Below are 19,051 nucleotides of genomic sequence, written 5' to 3' on the forward strand. Positions count from 1 at the left end.
CTTCCTCAACAACCTGCATTTAAATTCCCAAATAATGTTCAAAGAGAACGTAGGATTTTGTAATTGTCAGTGGCGAAATTGATTTCAGGAAGCGGGACCCTTGTATGTCAAGGATGATGGTGATAGATCATAGATTAGGTCTGTAATCAATTCTTGGTATTAATTACGCAATAGATGGGTGACTGAGATAGATTTCTAGCTGATCTGAGCTCTTATAAGCTCGCAAGTGGCTGACATAGAATTATTAACTTGAAAATAAAGAAATTAAAGAGATGGGTCACTGCTTAATTACCTCTTCTTCATAGCGCCTATTGTAGTAGACGCAGGTACCAAAGTGCTTGAACAAAATATTTTTGTCATCGAAAGGAACCCTTGGCACTATATCGTTACAGTAAACGAATCTGAAATATTGAATTTCATGCCGCTTCAAATTCTTTTCCATGAAATTCCCAAACATCTCATCTCCTACTCTTGGTTGCCCGAAAGTATACACTCCTTCCAATCTCTCCAGCAGCAATTTCTCATCATGGCAAAACAAAACTGCTGGAAACAGAATCGCTAGCGCCCCACCCAAACTGTGACCTGTCACTATAAATTTTGCTCCATCATTTTTGCTCAAAAGGTCTCTCAACGTTTCCCTGAGGTGATAGTAGGCTAATGGTTGTTTGCGGTTTGGATCTGGCACGACTTCCTTAGGCCAACCTAAATTTGTCTGCAACCCTAAGGCTTTCATGAAGCCGCTATGAATCTTTCCAACGTCGGGGATCTCGTACCAAGAGATATCAAAGTCCGAACACCAATCATCTGCATTAAACGGTTCAGTTCCTCTAAATGTAACAACGATAGTGTCATCATCACCCCTTCGATCTTGAAACAAGAAGGCTTGTGTTGTGGCTTTTTCCATGTAATCTACCAAAGTAAAAATTAACTAATTTAAATCAATTTGTAAGTCATTAATATTTGCATATATAAATACAAGAAAATGTTCATTTATTTTTTCTTTTTTTGATTTGATGAATGGAAGATAATAATAATATGTTATCCTAAAAAGCAAGGAGTTGGGTACCATTCCAATAATCAAAAAATCCCAAGTGCTCCATCTGCAGACAAAGATAGCAAAATTAATATATAACTTCAACAATATTCAAGCGATCAAATTTCCAGCCAAATATCATGAAATGTTATATATATATATATATATATATATATATGAGTAATCAATTTGTTGTTGTACCTCCCAATGATCCTCTACAATAGTTTCGGTGTAAGCTCTATTATTATAGGCTGCTTTAGATGCCATCATCGCAAGTGCTGGATAATACTTGCTATCTCCTTGTTTGATTTTAATGTCTAGCTGCATTCTCAAGTCCACATTTCCAATAAAAGAAGTAAATGTTGCCGAGTTTCTGTCTGGAATCACAACCTTACCTGTTGAATGTACAACATTCTCATTTAATCTATGCAAATTTAGTCTTCCCCCAACCACAGAATTTCTTTTAATCATGCTAAATTAATTTCTAACTATTTGATTGGATTTTTTTTCTTTCCTTTTTTTTGTTTTAATTATCTTGGTACAAATCAAGCAATCAACCTTGCTACAAGTGTTTTAATACCAAAAATTAACATTTAATTAAATGGTTAGACTTTCAAAAAAGTAAAAATTAAAACATCAGTTTAAAAAATTGATCTGAATTCTATTTGAATTGGACTAGTCACCAGTTTCAATTTTTTTAACATTTCCTAGCAGACATGTGCATTTGTACTTTGCTCTTGTCAATTGGGAGTCAGACCAAGTCATACTGTATTAAAAAAAAAAAGGAAAATTACTCCACTAGACATTGACAAGGTCATATTGTACCAAAAGAAATTTTTTTTTAAAAAAAAAGAATTACTCCAGGGACAGGAAAGGAATTAAGGGAATCTTGTTAGGTGCATTAATTTGATAGCCAATTGCAATCGCCATCTAGTTATTCTAGTATACTATGTTTTACTCTTGACTTCAAAAACAGATGATCAATCAACTTTAAGCTTAACAAACCTCTGTTTACGAAATGAAAGACAGGAGAACAAATCTCTACAATATGTATATACACATATATATATATATATATATCTATACCTCGTATGATATTCATTATCAGACAAAAGAAGCCATCATTACTTGACAGAAGGTTGATCAAAGTCTCGATAGATGACCCTATCCATGCCAATGGCTTCGATACCAGTTGCAGAAGATACTGTACCAGTATGGAGACGAATATAAGCAATCTGTACCAGAAATTTTCCTGTGTCTCATGAGAGCTATCAATAAATTTTCTGTTCTTTAAATCACTAGAAAACAAAAGGCGGAAGATATCAATGAAAGTAGCTTGCTTAGGGTTCAATAGCAAATAATTGCTACAGAAACTCTTGTTGCACGCCTTGGCTTCCATATCTACACAGCAAAAGAACTTCTCTGGTTTGTGATTGCTTTTGTGATGGCCTCTACCCATCCTTGATACCAAATTTATGGACTGAAAAAAGTAATAGAGACAGAAACACATGGGGTAGGCTGAGCTAGTCATCACTTAACTTTTTCCAATATTTAATTATAAAAGGGTTTTCTCTCACATGTTTTTCATTTGTCTAATGATACAGTACCGCTTTAAGGGAGTTGATGTCAGAAAAGGCCTCATTAATCATTCCGACCGGGCTGCTCGATCCATTATTTACATATTTTTTGACCACAAAGCCTTAGAATTATTCATCACCTTCTTCCAGGAATTTCATCTTTGGAATACAAAAGCGTGTAGGAGGTCATTAAAACGTGTAAAACTGTGAATCCGTGGTCATGGTTGATTCTTGTACAAAGTCAGAAAGTACCAAGAAGTTCCCCTTTCTATTCTCAAATTCATTTTCAACATTTCAGTTTCTATTACTTGCTTTCAAGATGATTTCATGTTGGGTTCAATGCCAACAGTTAATAAATTACTATTAACTCAAAAATAATTTATATACGACAAAAAGGAAGGTAATGTGTCATATCGTCAATATTGTTAAACAAGTTCACACCATTCACTGTGCGAAAACACTCATTGTAATGACTTTTTTTTTTTAAATGACATGCATGAAAATATTGAAATTATATTATTCTATAATTTTTTATATATTTAACAAATTGATTAACTTTTCATTTGTACTCAGCCTAGCATAGTTTTCAACATTTCCAGACCTTATTATATAGGAATAGGAGTAACAAGCCAACAGGGTTAACTGATTGCGGTTCAAATTACATAATCCTGGGGGGGTCAGTGAGCTGGAATACATCCAGCAGGCACGAGCAATTGGAATATCCTGACAACTTTTTGCAACCACTCTTGTTTTAAATCTAATCCATCGCCAGCTACAGTGAAACCTCTTATCAGCTCTCAAAATGAGTTTAGGTAGTGGGGCTAACGGCCGGTGGAAGGTGAGATGTAATTCTTGTTCCTTGGTTTTCTTGCTCAGCTTGCAGAAAGAATCCAAGGAGTAAGTGAATGTGCATGAGTCGTCCACAATATAATACTTAACATATTAAAGATTAATGTTGATTAGAAGAATTAAGGCATTCCGCATAGAGAATGCACACATTTGTTTCTGAAATTAATCTCAGAGAAGGGCACCATTTATATTGCACAGGTTTTATTTTTTTTTGGTACATATGAGAGTAGGGATATATAAGAGAATGAGATTTGATTAGTTAATCTTTTTCTCTGTTAAGAGAATAATAACAGTTAGATCAAGTCTGAGTTAATTATTTATATCGCATAGATTTATTAATTTGACTGTGATTAGCAGGATGTAAGGTAAATGACAACAAAATTTTTAAATGATTATAATAATCTTTGTTTATTATCCCAAGGTATGGTATTAATTAATAATTCATTTTTCTTAATATTTTATTTTAGAACGCAATTCACATTCAATTATATAATTATATAATCGCATATTATATATGAATGAGAGAAAAAAAACTTATAAAATCTCAATCAATATGAATAATCGATCGCAATCAACATAAATACAGATTAAGTTCACGTGAGTTATAAAAAAAATTTAGATGAATGCCATCTCAATCCACAAGTTATGATTAAAATCAAATAATTACAAAATTACAGTATTATATAAGAATTAAAAAAATCAATTGTAGTTGATATGAACCTTTCCTTATGTCTACAGAAGAATTTAATGATAGCTCACCCTTTCCTTTTATAATGCTTGCTGTAGAAGACATAGGTACCGAAGTGCTTGAACAAATATATAATTATTACCATCATTATAAAGGTGCCCTGGTACTATATCATTACTGTAAACAATCTGAAATATCGAATCTCATGCTGTTCAAATTCTTTGCTCTATGGTGATTTTTGCTCAAAAGGGCTATCTACTTTTCGCTCAAATGATAGTAGGCTAATGGGTTCTTTCCGTTTTCAATCTGGTGTGAATTCGTCTGGCAAATGTAGGCATTGTGCAAAGCCCAAGGCTTTTGTGAAACCAACATGAATGTTCTCGAAATTGTCGAGGTTGGGCTGCTCCTTTTAGGGCTTGCTTATATGTTGATTAATTTGGGGTTTCTTAAGTTTGGAGTTCAAGAACTGGTTTCTTGTCAGAGAACTTGAAAGTCCAATATTTGGCTCTACATCGCTTACATAGAATGAAGAAAAGCATCTAGGGGCCTTCCAGGGCCGATAGGCCCAAGTTCTTTCTTTTTCCAAGCTATTTACGTCATCAATATATAAAAAGATATAGGTGAGTCCCTTAGCGCTTTGGAACACACTTCTCACCTTTGCATAAGCAGCCATACTATCAACTATCAAAAGAAAAAAAAGGACAAAAAAAATCTTATTTTACAATATGATGCATAAATGTATTGATGTTTTCATTTTCAAATGAGGAAAACAAATATTTTTCAAACGTCTCAAAATAAAGATGAATTGTATTCGTTTAATGGTCATATGAAATTGTGTTTTAATTAATGACTTAATCTAAGTATCATTAGACGTTGAAGGCTCTAAAGCTACAAATCTCTTCTACAAACACAATCATACATGTACACATTGTCTAGCCATGGACCAAAAGGCCATAGGGGTGGAAAAACCTAATGATTTCTCAGAATTGAAAAGTACAGATACAAGTTGTAATAGCCAAACAAAAATTCAAGGTTTTTTCGTACATTTTCAATACTCTTGCAGTTTCAGAGGTTTGGGAGGTAGGGGAATTTGGGACAGCTTTTACACTATTGTTAAAGATTTGGGAAATTCTTTCCTATTTACTTGGAGAGATCTCTTGCTTTCAGATGAAAAGGGAAAGAACTTTTATTTTTTAAAAAGGAAAACTACAAAAAACTCGTGAAGGTAAACAAGGAAGACTGAACATAGACAAAGTTATCCAAATTTGTGTCTGAGATCCCTACAACATCTTCATGCATTTCACCTTGCATAAGCGACATAGGAATGGAAGAATTTCGGTCCAAAGACATTAGATCTAAGACCTCTCCACCCTTCCCCTTTAAAGAGTGCATTCCTACCCCCTAAAATCAAATCCAACCCAACCAACCAACCAACTTTTTTATTGTCTCTATTCATATACCATATATATATATATATATATATATATATATATATATATTTCAGAGAGAGAGAGAGGAGAGAGTAATATTGAATACAGAAACTTACATTTGAAAGCTTGGAGGTTCTATCATGACAATTCCTTCATTTATAGCCCCACCTCCCAAAATTTCATCTTGCACCTCTATGCCATTATTTAAGTTTCTCTTCTTATGAAGTTCATAAATATAACTTATCACATGATCCACAACTATTAATTTCAAGGAAGTGCTTCTTATAGAATCCCTTCTTCAAACTCCGGTGATAATTTGAGAGTTAACACTACAAAATAACAAATCATTTCCGACAAATTTTTAGTTGAAAATCCAAAGAAAAAGAGTATTTTCAATGAATTTGCAATGAAATAATTTATAGGTAATACTATCGAATAAAATCAAATTTATAATAGCATTTCGACGAAATTAAAAACAATATATTTTTTTCATGGTAAAATTAATCAATCAATAGGCAAAAGCTAGAAATGGAAGTCCAAATTCGAAGAAAAGACTATACTTGGAAATTACCAATAAATCAGTTGGTTGCGCCTATATAAATAAATTAAACCAGGTAAGACCACTTCTAGAAAATGAAATCCATGAATATATACAACATAAGAACTTATCTGAAAAGTTAAAAAAAAAGGTATATGGATAAAATGGATTGCATGAAATGATAGGACAAAAGATAGAATGTGTCAGAGAAGGGATGCAATGAACATTGCCGGGGGAGGGATATAGGAAAATGTCCTAAATACTTACCCTTCTCGAATAATCAAAGCCTTTGTGGGGATGTTGGGGCCTCAGTGGGATATCTCACAAGGGTCTACTTGATGAGACATGAGGTTTGACCCTTTTATTTCTTTTTCCTTTTTAAAATACTCTTTTAGTTATTCTTCTAATACACACCATGGAATTCATTAAGTTAGATGGGAAGGGGGGATGTGGCTCTGTTAGTGAGTCATGACCCTTGAGACATGAACACTAACACAAGTCGACCCTGCCTTGGGAGGCAACCTACCTCCCACGTTCCCCTCATTTAATACTAGAGCAAACAAAAGAAAAAAAAGGGGTTGTTCTGCTTTTCCTTTTCTTATTTCTTTATTTGAAGTTGGTTATGCTTATCGTCTTCTTCATTTCTTTCTTAAACAAATCAATAGGAATTTCAAAAATTGCCACTTATATATACACACACACATATCCAATATCTAAGAGAGAAAATTATGCAATTATATGTACCCTAAGATACGCTTGGTAGAGTATAGAAGATTATGAAAGCCTTTAAATGAAAATTGGAGATCGCACTTCAGTCTTTTTCTATTTAGGTGGAGGAATTATTCCTAGCAAGTGCCTCCGCACGCACTACGAACTAGTCTTTTACAAATCAAACTTATTTGGCCGACCTCCTTCCATTTAAAGCCCCACCTGCGCTCCTTGAGGAAATTTAAAGGTGTGCCTTGTTAGATTTCTCCGATAGATATGAGTGAAGCAACTCAGAAACAGGTTGTGTAGAGTTGGATTATATGGAAAAGATTTACTCTATCCGAATGAAAGGTTAAAGGGAACATACCTCATTTATTGGAGAGCATTAAATTGTCGAAGTTCAAATATCTTATAACACTTTAGCAAAAAAGAAAAAAAAATCTTATAGCAAACAAGAGGTGCAATTAATTAAGGTCAATAGCAGTAATCAATCATTCGGTAAATATGAAATAGAATGTCTTAGAAAGGACCGTACTAAAAAAGACTTCATTAAATGTTAATTATGATACAAATTAAGTATGTCTTGACATCAAGTTAGATCAGTCATATATTAAGATTTTTACAAAAAATATATAATAGATTCTAAACAATAAACATATTTATTAAATCAAATTGAATTTCAGCGAATCCAATGGAAACGCAAAGTGCAATTCGAAGAAAATCAATGCTGACAATGGACCACCAGTATCAATCTTTTATAACTTTCATTTTTTTCACGTGGTTTAATATTACGTCAGAATATAATGGTTTAGACTTTAGATATAAGCTGTGAGAGCTAGCTGGGTAACGCACAACAACAAACGCACAAAATGAAAGGAAATTCCATGCATGGAGGGCCGAAAAAATAGAAAATTTAACTGACCAAAAAATTCTCATCTTTCCCACCTGTGAGCGTATTGTATGTATGACGGATGGTCAAATTCTCTCTAAGCACCAACATAATTACTTAATGTGGTACTACCCTCTGTGTGAGGGTTAAGTTCTAATTAATGCATGGGAAAATTGTCAAAGGACATGAAAAAATTTTTCCCCAAATTTCTTTCGATCGACGACGACCTCCTAATTAATCCCTAATGATTCTTCGAGTTATTGCACGTTTTGGTGACGAAAGTTTGTTTTCGGTTGAATGGGCAAGAATATATAGAGATGTAGAGAAAATTTAGAATTTTAATCAGAATATGAAAACATACGATGAAATTCTCTGTCGCATTAAGAACAAGAAAAAAATTCACCCTTTACAAGTAAACCAAAAGCATCACCGCTACCCAGTACAGAAATCAACTAAATTCTAAATTCCATCTCTTATCTAAGCATCGGCATATTGCCCATAACTTGATGATGAGATGGCTGGCAAGTTTTCAGCAAAGAGGAGTAGCCCACATCAGCAATTGTAGCACTTGGAAACCCAACACCTATTGGCCTGTTAACTGCAGCCTGTTCCAAAGATTGCAACCTGTCTCTTCAAGAATTTGACATAGTGAATGGCCTCGTCCAACTTGAAGCTGTGTCCATCTTAGTGCCTCCGGGAACAAGTCTTTGCAGTATCCTTATCCGCTCACTTATCCGCTCTCTTCTATGCCTGGCGGCCACACTCTGGGGATCCTTAGAGATCTTCACGTTCCTTCTTTTTGGAGGCTTGATGGATTCTGGGTCTATATGAATAGGCTGCATTGCTGCTATACGGAAAATCATCTCCCTCATTGCAGCCATGGAGTTTTTCTTATCTACTGAAGAAGGGTATGGATTTGTATAGTTGAAAGGAGTTGGATGTTTGTACTTGTTGCTATTGGCCATATTGTTGGGCTGAAGAGGTGGAGTCACTGGTTCTTGAACTGGGTTGTTGCCAATGAATGACAAAGTGGGAGGCAGGGTCATCAATGTATTGAGTGAAGAAAAGTTGGGGCTTGGGTAAATGGGTGGTATGGGCAGGATGCTGGAGCTTGAAGTCCCATTAGAGAAGCGGATTTCAGGAAATGTGGAAGGGCTCTGGAAAGGCTCACAAAATTCAGGAAGCTTTTCCATTTGCATCATCATTGTCATCATATCCATGTGATCTTCTGTTGAGGATTTCACCAGGTCAACATCCATTGAATCTCACACGCACTAGAGTCTTCCCCTTTAAAAGTACCACTGCGTACGTGCGTGCGTTGAGAGAAAGAGAGATGGGGAAGTCGGAAATGATAGTTCTGAAAGGCTGAATGGCCAGAGGAAGGGGGGGAGCTGAAAGATAGCTGTTATAGAGTTAGGGTTTTAATCAGAGACATGTGCAGAGAGATAAGGAGAGATGAAAAGTGTTTTATAAAGTATACCAATTTCCAGCAAGGAAGAGGAAGAGCTTTATATAGCAACTTGTGACCAATTTTTAAAAATTCATGCAAAGCTGATAGGAAAGTCCCCTCCCCCAAAATCATTTATGATTGAATACGTGATCTCTGATAGTGACCGCGCATTATGTGGGCCTAACTCTAATCACTGATCCTATCAACCATCCGATCTAGTGACCAGGAACACCAACTGAAGTTCAAAGCCAACACGTGTGAAACATCCGATTGGTCACGCGTCTAGAACCACAAATTGGAAGGCTTGGATTAAAGGAATTGTTCAAATAAGGTGCATGAACCACTTTGTTCTTATGGATTGCGCCTTTGAGTACTGAAAGTGCTTGCTTTGCATGCTTTCCCTTTAAAAATATTTTTTTTGCTTACTTTGTTGAAAGAAAGACCATGGAACCCCACAGTCACATGACATGTGTCAGAACGGCAACCGCTTAGCGGGCTCCGGTGCCGGAGAAAGATTTCGGTGATTTCGGGAGACACTTTGACGAAAGTGAGACAGCAAGCTGTGAACGTGGGGTTAAGGAGTCAACTCAATTGGAACTTTACTGTGTTGTTCTGCTTGGGCAATGTACTAAGGTGGTGCTGACGTACACTTGCAGTGGATACAGTTTTGGTCTCTCAACTCTCGCACTAATCACTGCTTGCCTTTGGCACGCTATTCAAGGTGGATTAGAGGGTGACGGTGATGCAGACCCCACTGCAAGTACACAGATGCTCCTTTTGGGTGAAATTTTTCTTTGTTGCTTGCTAACTGGTTGTAATAAACTGACACTTTCATTCCTGAGCTGCGTTTTCTCCGTTTTCATCAACCAGCATCTATAAAAAAATTGTCCACAGAAAGGACAATAAATTTGATTGACTTGGAAAAGGAATTTAAGTTTGCGTGAGAGATGACAAGAACATTAACTAACAAGATTGTTTCTAACATGATCCTTAACTATGCTCTCAAAATTTTCAGGGGAAATTTATTATAAAGAAACATCGGTATTGGAACAAGAATAACCAGACTGGGATATCATTGATGTTTTCATGGTGGGTGGTGCTTATCTCCACTGTTTAGTTGGGGAGCATCTCTATAAATTTCAAACTCCCTCTTAAATGGAACTAAAACACAAACCTTAATACGTGAAAAGGCCATTGGCCATTGTTGAAGAAGAAGTTTAATTGAACAAAATGTATAAATTACAACTAATTGTGCATAAAAATGGTTTTACTCACACTTTCACATCATACTGTCAATGAATACAGAAAAACTCTCTAATTAACAACACAAATTAATGAAAATGTTTCATCAATATATATCTTCTTTGATCTACTGCTTTAGGATTTAAACCATAGGTCAGAGTAATTCAAATCATATATAAATGTGCTGTTTTCATTTGTGTTTCTGATTAACAATAACGTTATCCACCTACATACATATTAGTGTACCATACTGTGTAGTTTTCTTGTATGTTAAGAACACGAAACTCACTGTGTATTTTGGAAATGATACTGTGTAAGGACCATGACAAGTACATTTGAAGTGCACATGGGGGTCTGAGACTCGGTTTTTCCGGTAAGCACAAAAACCAATATTTAATTCTGCATCAAAATCAGATAACTTCCCCCTATCTTCTGCCTCCCAGGCCATAGAAGCAAATTAGAGTCAAGGAAAATATTTTTAAAAAAAAAGAGGAACAGTCATAAAAATGATTTGTAGTAGAAAACAGTGCATATTTTGATTACGTCTTGTAATATTTAAGAAATCTTACAGAGCAGATAATTGCATTGCTCAGAAAGTGGTCCCATTGCTCATGAATCCTCAAATTTTCTTTGCACTACCTAATATTCTTCACCTAAGAACGATCCCTTTCATACAGGTTTCCGAAATGAACAAAACAAAAAGCCGCAATAGAAATTCAACTTTGTCAGATTTGTCTAGCTTCGATCATCCAATTTATCATTAACAATACTGGCGTCTGGAGAGAACCCTTTTCCGTGCCTTCGAAAATAAAAGACAACCCTTTTTTTTCATGCATTCATGGAAATGAAGGCAACACAAAGAGATCTTCGAACTTCGAAACTTGACAGAGAAAATAAGGTGGCCTATCTTCATGTTGGACTGTGCTTCAATGATGGAGCAGGGGTCCATTTCCCCAAACTTCTAGTCTCCTACAAGCACGCAAAAGAAAAACAGTGATTCATTCATAACTGCGGGTCCGTTCAACTCTGCCAAAGTGCCAATTCAGGCCCTGCCGATGCACCTTATTGAAAACTCTAGGTCAAGATCTGATATATAGCAGCTCTAAAGTCCAAACAACTCCTCCCTAGTCCAATCGGTGGGATAACCTTTTGGGTTCCGTCGGTTTGTTTATTCAATTGAAATTGGAGTTAACTGGCAAGTTCTTGATGGTTTTCTTTATCTGCTAGCTATTTTTGGCATAGTGGACAGGAATCTAAACGACGATAAAGACAATGTGGAAAATGGACCACAAAAACAGATGAGATAGTCATGATGGAGTCTATCGCGGCACCCGTTGTCATTATTTGCTGTGCTGATGTTACATAAATGAGCACGACATCTTTCTTTGATGAACACACCGTCCAATTCTATAACAGAATCCAAGGGCTTAATGAACCAAGCTTATCTAAGATGGGAGGAAGACTGACATAAAGCGTGAATGATCATTAACCACTTGGATTAAGCCATGAGACGGCCTTTTAGAATCTAAGGTAGAGTCCCATTAAGAAGTTTGGATTTCCTTGTGATTAATACTAGTATATAAATTTAAAGGGTTTTTTAGATGGCGTAATTACACCAGAGATGAAATCATACTCAACTCAAAAGATAGTAACACGAAAGCCAGTACCTCAAATCTAATATAATTTGAATTTTGTCGAATCTAAAACTCAAAATAGCATGATTGGAAAATTTTTTAAAAAAAGGATTAATTCCCTGTCTTTCCAATATTTTTATTTTCAAAGATACACCACAAGTTGGATTGTTTCACAAGCTAAGTCATTTCGTCAGGAACAATTAGAAAATAATTTATATTAGTATTGGCAATACCATACTTTGATAAAATTTATGGGCAATGAAAATCTATCAAGAGATTACTCCATTCATACAATACATTATTGACAAGAAAAAATGCTGAAAAACATCTTTAAAAACGTTTTAGTAATTAAAACTTGATATTTTAACTTGTTGATCTCGAATTTAAAAGTTGAAATATATAAAATTAGTGAAATTTATAAAATGATAGGGTACTACTTAAGGTCAAGTAATTCAAAATTAAAGATATATCTTATAATCTAAATTTATATATAGAAAATAAATGAAGCAATTAATATTGAAATTCGAATGACTATCCAAAATTCATGATAAAAGTCAAAACAATCCAATATAATTTGAACAAAATTGACTTGAAATCCCCACCCAAACTCAACACGACGCAGCCAATTATAATCATTATTATTTTTGTTTGATAATTGACACAACCACTTACTGCTTCAACTTAATAGATTATTACTTAGCAAAACAAAGAGGAAAACAATTATTATTTGTTGCACATAGCGTGGAAGACACCCAACGAAAGAAACAGAAAAGAATCTCAAAGGAAGGAACGAGCTATACTTGTGGATGGGACCAATAATTCCCGTTCTTTAGTGACTAAATTAAGGCGCTTTACAGTGGCACCCATGGCCTAATGGATAAGGCGCCTGACTTCTAATCAGGCGATTGTGGGTTCGAGTCCCACTGGGTGTGTGCTTCATATTTTTCTCACCCTTATGTAAATAGAAAGGACCACAAGCCCATTATTCCTAGCAGGCCCAGATCACTATTGAAGGATTTTTATGAGACCCAAAATTCTATGAATTCCCTTGAGTCATGATCCCAAGAATCCAACCTAGCCCACTCGATCTGGTAAGATTGTGGTTTGGCCCACTAGTTGGCAAATTCTTCTTTCTTTCAAGTTACTCATTATTTACTGATCAATTCATCCATAACCAAAATACCTTCATTATCTTAATGCAAAAAATGCACAATAAATTCAGATGAAAATTTAAAGATAAAGAAATACACTACTAAATCTAAATGAATTCAGATAAATTATTATTGTCTTGCTACAAAACAAAAAAAAACTGCCCTTAAGCTGTTCCCAAAAAGGGACAAATCGCCCTAAATTGCAACATTAGTACTTCAATTATTAAAGTTCGAAAGGGCATCAAGCGGCCCAATCTAATCCCACCACGTCGGGCCAGCGTCCAGCCGCGTCCTTCACCATCATCCCATCACCGATCAGTTGCATGTGCATGATGTCTCCTATCATTTGCCAGTCTGGCACATGCCCCATTTTACTCTACTCATCACAGTTCAACGAATTTGATTGGGCCACGTATGATGGAACCCACATAAACCTCTCACAGATCATAAAATCAAGCGGCTGAAAACCAATTTGAAACTATGAACTCGAACACACCGAAGACGACATTCCTTTTGATGAGTACTAGAACCGAGGCACGCGTTAAATGGAGCATTGATGAAGCACAGCTGGAACCCAATCACCTCTCTGCTCCACGTGACCCTACTGTACCCTTAACCAAACCCAAACTACTTTCATTACAGTACTTTAGCTCGTTAACTCTTCTTCTACAAGCTCGCAGCTTTGCAACTCGTTTACTAGCAATGGCTTCTTCACTTCTTAGCAAGCTTGTTTTTCTCCTTTTCATCACCTACATTGTCTTGTCGAGCTCGAAAGTTGCAGCCCAAGTTGAAGAGACAAGCTTGACGCTTATGAGAGATGCTTTGGAGTGGCCACTCTCAATGTCGCTTTACAGCGACTTAAACGACAATGAGGAAGGTGATGAGGAGATAGATGATGAAGAGGAAACTGGGTATAGTCGTAGATCTTTGTTTTGGAAGAGAATGAGATATTACATTTCGTACGGGGCGCTTTCTGCTAACAGAATCCCATGTCCACCGCGGTCAGGGCGGTCTTATTATACACACAACTGCTTCAAGGCTCATGGTCCTGTCCATCCATACACCAGGGGATGTTCCAGGATCACTCGGTGCCGGAGATGAAGGTTATTAATTTAGGCTCTGAGCTGGGTAAAATTTGGTTTTGTAAGGATTAAAGTTTATATGTGCTACTGTGGAAGATTTGAGTGTTATATAGCTAATATGGCATGAGTTTTGGGACTTGAGAGGGTTTTTTTTCTATTTCCTTTCTGGTTGTGTTGGTGTGATTTTGATGCTGTAGGCGTATTTTGTGTTGGCGCATTGTTATGTGGATTAGCGCTGTGATTATATGTGTAATGAGGTTTAAACTGCTTTATCTTAATGGTAATTGTTTCAAGTAGTATATACTAACTTTTTGGCTTCGTTGTATTTTTAATCCATTTGCTCGATTATCATATGATAGAGCTGTTCCTGTTCTCATATGTGGTCTGCTAAACTTACATAACATGTAATTGCTTGACGACTTGAACTTGCTAGATCTTTTTCAGTGTCAGCTCATGCAAGATTGGGATTGCTTTTGTTGTTGTTTAGTTTAGCTTTGTTAATAGATTCTGAGATCAATTTGGAAGATTTGGGTAATGTGCAATCTACCATTTGAGCGTTTTAAGGTATAATGAGTTCGGTTCTGGTTATGATTATTGTAGGTAAACAATGTAACTAACATAAGAACTTCGACTGATTTGTCATAATTAATGAGTACTTTCTTGACTAGACCGATTTGTCATAATTTAATTATATGTCAAATTATGAAAACATTACATTATTACTATATAATAGGGTAGAGTTATGTTAAGTAAGCTTCTGCTTTGGTGAGTTAACGGGCAAATGGTTTTGGATAAGATTGTGAACATTTAAATTCTGATTATTAGTTTTCAATTCTGGATTGGTTTTCTCGTTTATGTTTGCTTTCAATTGTTGTGAGTTGCTTGATTGCCTCGTTTGGATGACGAGTGGATTCCAGGGAGAATTGTCTTTTACATTACTCTTTTCCATTCCAATAAGCAAAATTAACCTGGTGTTTATGTCTGTACTTGGGTAATTAGTTTTTGGCCGCCTAGCCTCAAGATTATTACACCAAGTACTAGCACATTTCATGTCGAGCTGTGGGTCAAAAAGGAAAAGAAAAGAAAAAGGTTAAACACTTTTCAAATCTTCAAAAATATCATATGCTGTCCCAGCTACTTTCCAGCAACTTACTTTACCCTCATTAATGAGACAACTTTAATGGTGGATGGATCATGAGGGGTTGGGGTAGTTGTTCAAATTTTGATAGAGGATGGAAGGAAGAATCAAGAATGAGGTTCTCCCTCTCTCTTTTGCTTAACCAAAAGGAAGAATGAGGTTGAAGGTGTTTATTTGTAGTACGCTGTTTCTCCCCAGTGGTGATTTCAGATATTCCATTTCTTAGCGTGAGACTGACTGTTAAGGCTCAGTGAACTACTTTTAGAAGCCAGATCAGTTCTAGTACTCACAACTCACTCCACAGATGATGTCTTTGCCCATCATCACTGATCATTTTCTTTGTTATTTGGCATAAACCTTATGCAAACTGTAATGGATTCAATTCCAGTCATGACTGGTTAAATCTGTCATCTCTCCATCAACAAAAAAGAGCTGGGGCTTCAACTACAAGTCATAAGGAGGAGTCGAGGCCCACTTACTGAGTAGGATACAAATGGGCAGGTTATGGCTGTTTATATTTTAGGCAGGGCAAAATTGGGCCTGATCCATATGATATTCTAAACAGGAATTATTTCAACCCTAACTAACCACAAAGTCAACCAGGAAAGTCGAGAAATGCGTATGAATATTTCCTAGATGTGCTTGCTTACTAGTGTTTTAGACGTTGCCATGGGTTGTAGAGCTAAGACCTTTAGCTAAGTTTTCTGTAATCAAATAAAAGCTCTATTTTACTCAATTTCAAGCCAAAACTCAAAACAAAACCATAGGTTAATCAAGTCAAACTCAAAGAAATCACTATTCTAATTGGCTTGTTTCTTTTTATTCGTTCTAGAACTGGAGGTTGAGACCAATGATGAAATCGAAGCAGGTAACAAGCAAGAAAAATGTGTTGTGGCTTCTACACGCCTTTTTGTTTACCAACTTTGCTCTAGAACTCAATTCAGTAGAAAGTTGTAAACCGGTTTCAGAAGACTGAGCTTAATTAATTGGTTAGGTATTATTCCTCAAAAAAAAAAAATCCCTTTGTGAACTTCGATTTGTATTTTCCCCTTCAACCCAGTTCACTGTTTGATCTATAAATCAGGTTATCAGTTCTGAAAGTTTTTGTCTTAAAAGCATCAAAATGTGTAGTCATTCAATTGCTTCGGTCCTTTGGACATGTGGTCGGCACAAATTAGATTCACTGGGGTTACTATAAATGAAAACTGCGGCACGATCTATGCAGCAATCACAGGAGTTGGATCAGTCACGGCTACATAGAATCTGAGCAGTAGGAACCATGTATCCTAAGTAAGATATGAAATCTCTGTCAAAATCCCAGTTGTAAAAACTCCCAATCTGTCTGACATAATTAGACTAATGTGTCAATTCTTTGAAGATATGAAGAAATCTTTGTTAGCCCAAGTTTACTTTGGATGCCAAACCTGGGGAAATACCCTTAATCTGTGTTGCACTTTTGAAAGTCTCTATCAGACTAGATTTGCGCTTAGTGGAAGAACAGTGCAAGCCTTGTTGCAAACTCCATTCAAATCTAAGATACAATCAAAGAGATTCGAGAGTCCAAGTTTTTAAGGTGAGCTCAGTTCCTGATTCTTGGCTGGTATGATTAGAGAGTAGAGTAGTTAGCGGCGTCGGTGTCTGCTGATATCAAAAACCAATTGGTCAAGTAAATCAAGTTGGAGAGTTGCAGTCCCGGTGGGTGTGTCTTTCAATCAAAATTGGTAACAGTCCTACCTTGAATCTTTCAGTATTTTGACAATTAGCTGATCCAACGAATATCGTCTTCAATCAAAAGAGCAGCCCCTGGTGGGTGGATTGCCATCAACTGGACCACTTTCTTTCTCTACCTAACAAAGTATAACTAAAATTGGTGTCCTTTGTGATTTGTCCTTAATGAAGTCATTGCTGAGGCAAAGATTACACGAGACCTCCTAGGGTTGCATAATATTCCTGCAAGCACTGCACGCATCACTTTCCTTTAACATTTAACTTTAGACATAATAATTTTAGACGCAATACATTAACACGATATGAAAAAATATAAAATTAAACAAATTTAGGTTTAACCTTAACGTGTTTCGTGTCTGATATGTTTAAGGCATAAAATTTTTTGTACTTTTATATGTCAGACGCGAGTAACACATTTAAATATGTTTAATTAATCGTATTAATCGTGTTATCGTATTTAAACATATAAACGTGTTTAATAGTGTAATCGTGTTTAAACATGTATACATAACACGATTATCAACTTGTTAAAATTAATAGTCAAAGGTTGTTTTACCCTTACTTAAATAATTTTAAACAATTATTTTAATAAAATTTTAAATTTTATAAAGATAATAATGTAATTATGTCATGTCCAAATCTTAATTTTAAATTTTATTTAATTATATTTGATGTTCTTGTTATTTTGTTTTGTTACAATTATTTTTATAATTATTGATTTTAAATGTAAATAATAAAATTATATTTAATTGTAAATTTTTTTATTTAATCGTGTTAAACATGTTAATTGTGTTATTAATCGTGTCATGTCATATATTGACACATTTAATAAACATGTCTAAATGTGTCATATCTTGTTATACAATTATTAAATGCATACGTGTACATGTTTCAGATTCAAGATACGAATAGTATTCGTATAGTGTTCGTATTTAATTTTAACGTGTTTCGTGTCTAATCATATCTGACACATTTAAAACACGAAAACATGAATTGCCAAATCTATTTAACTTTCATTAGTTAATTTAATTTAATTTGAAACCATCTTTTTATATACTTATTTTTTTGTCTATCAAGCACAATTTTGAACAAAGAAAGGTAAAAGAAACCCAATTGTTTTATAAAAAAACACATACATATATTATTAAATTAAATATTCAAATATCATTTTAAATTAAAAATTAATAACTTCACATCAAATTTTATATATATATATATATATAGGAGAAGTAAAAGAGTAGAGGTGGTGAAACAAATCCGAACTCGAAAATTCATTTGAAAAAACTCAAATTTAAAATTAATTAAATTAAAAATAATTAAAATTTAATATAATTTTGACCGAAACAATGTGAATCTTAAATGATTTAAACTTGATATGAATTTAAATGATTTAACTCATATAAAAAAATGCATGTAATTGCTTAATATATTAACTGTTTAGGAGTAAAAATGGAAAAGGTCAGGTTGAATCTCTGGAAATAACAGCATGGATTAAAAAGGTGGGTCTTCGATTATCCTAAAATAGCAGCTTTGGTAAAGTGAGATTCAAATCATTGGACTTTCAACGCCGACTCACTTTGGTGGACGCTTTCAAGAATGGCTTGCAAGTTAACGTAAGCCTCGATGTTGATAAATTAGTACCCACTTTCAATGAACCAAATTTTCCTTTATCTAATATTTTGTTCCAAGTTCAGCAGCTAAGCCAATTTTTGAGCTTGGCCAAAGCCTAATCTACACAGTTGTTTTTATCTTTTTAAACGTGGGGAATTGTGAACCTGCCTTGTTCTTTCGCTCATGTGAACAGTCTTGCTCAGCATTTTGCCCACTTGAAGTCTAAGCCAGCTGAAAGAGTTAGCAATAATTTAAAGCCAACTTGATCTCTAACATTTTAAAAGGGGAAAAATAAAAAAAAAA

General features: G+C 35.1%; 3 protein-coding genes and 1 non-coding gene across 4 annotated transcripts in view; 2 read left to right on the forward strand and 2 right to left on the reverse strand.

Annotated features, from left to right (window-relative positions):
* LOC110408907 (triacylglycerol lipase OBL1-like) overlaps positions 1-2,518 on the reverse strand; it is a 2,915-nt gene extending 397 nt beyond the window's left edge. The window contains exons 1-5 of the mRNA XM_021418044.2: positions 2,120-2,518; positions 1,235-1,428; positions 1,067-1,100; positions 293-909; positions 1-13 (exon numbers count right to left, since the gene is read on the reverse strand). The exon at positions 1-13 is cut by the window's left edge and continues 397 nt beyond it. Coding sequence (XP_021273719.1) covers positions 1-13; positions 293-909; positions 1,067-1,100; positions 1,235-1,428; positions 2,120-2,492 — 1,231 coding nt within the window. The 5' untranslated portion in view covers positions 2,493-2,518. The remainder of the gene's footprint in view (positions 14-292; positions 910-1,066; positions 1,101-1,234; positions 1,429-2,119) is intronic.
* Positions 2,519-8,161: 5,643 nt separating this feature from the next.
* Positions 8,162-9,119, reverse strand: HEC1 (basic helix-loop-helix (bHLH) DNA-binding superfamily protein). Its single transcript, XM_021419097.1, is given in 3 exon segments — positions 8,162-8,332; positions 8,334-8,380; positions 8,383-9,119. Coding segments are annotated over 3 exon segments (783 nt in total). The 5' UTR covers positions 8,972-9,119; the 3' UTR covers positions 8,162-8,185.
* Positions 9,120-12,897: 3,778 nt separating this feature from the next.
* TRNAR-UCU (transfer RNA arginine (anticodon UCU)) lies at positions 12,898-12,970 on the forward strand. Its single transcript has one exon. It is a non-coding gene; the product is annotated as a tRNA-Arg (tRNA).
* An 801-nt stretch (positions 12,971-13,771) lies between these two features.
* RALFL34 (ralf-like 34) lies at positions 13,772-14,578 on the forward strand. Its single transcript, XM_021418725.2, has one exon. The coding sequence runs from the start codon at positions 13,892-13,894 to the stop codon at positions 14,288-14,290; it is 399 nt and encodes a 132-aa protein (XP_021274400.1). The 5' UTR covers positions 13,772-13,891; the 3' UTR covers positions 14,291-14,578.
* The last annotated feature ends 4,473 nt before the right edge of the window (positions 14,579-19,051 follow it).

Source organism: Theobroma umbraticum, unplaced genomic scaffold, assembly GCF_002168275.2.
Source record: "Theobroma umbraticum cultivar Fairchild unplaced genomic scaffold, ASM216827v3 scaffold_44.0, whole genome shotgun sequence".
Taxonomy (NCBI): Eukaryota; Viridiplantae; Streptophyta; class Magnoliopsida; order Malvales; family Malvaceae; genus Theobroma; species Theobroma umbraticum.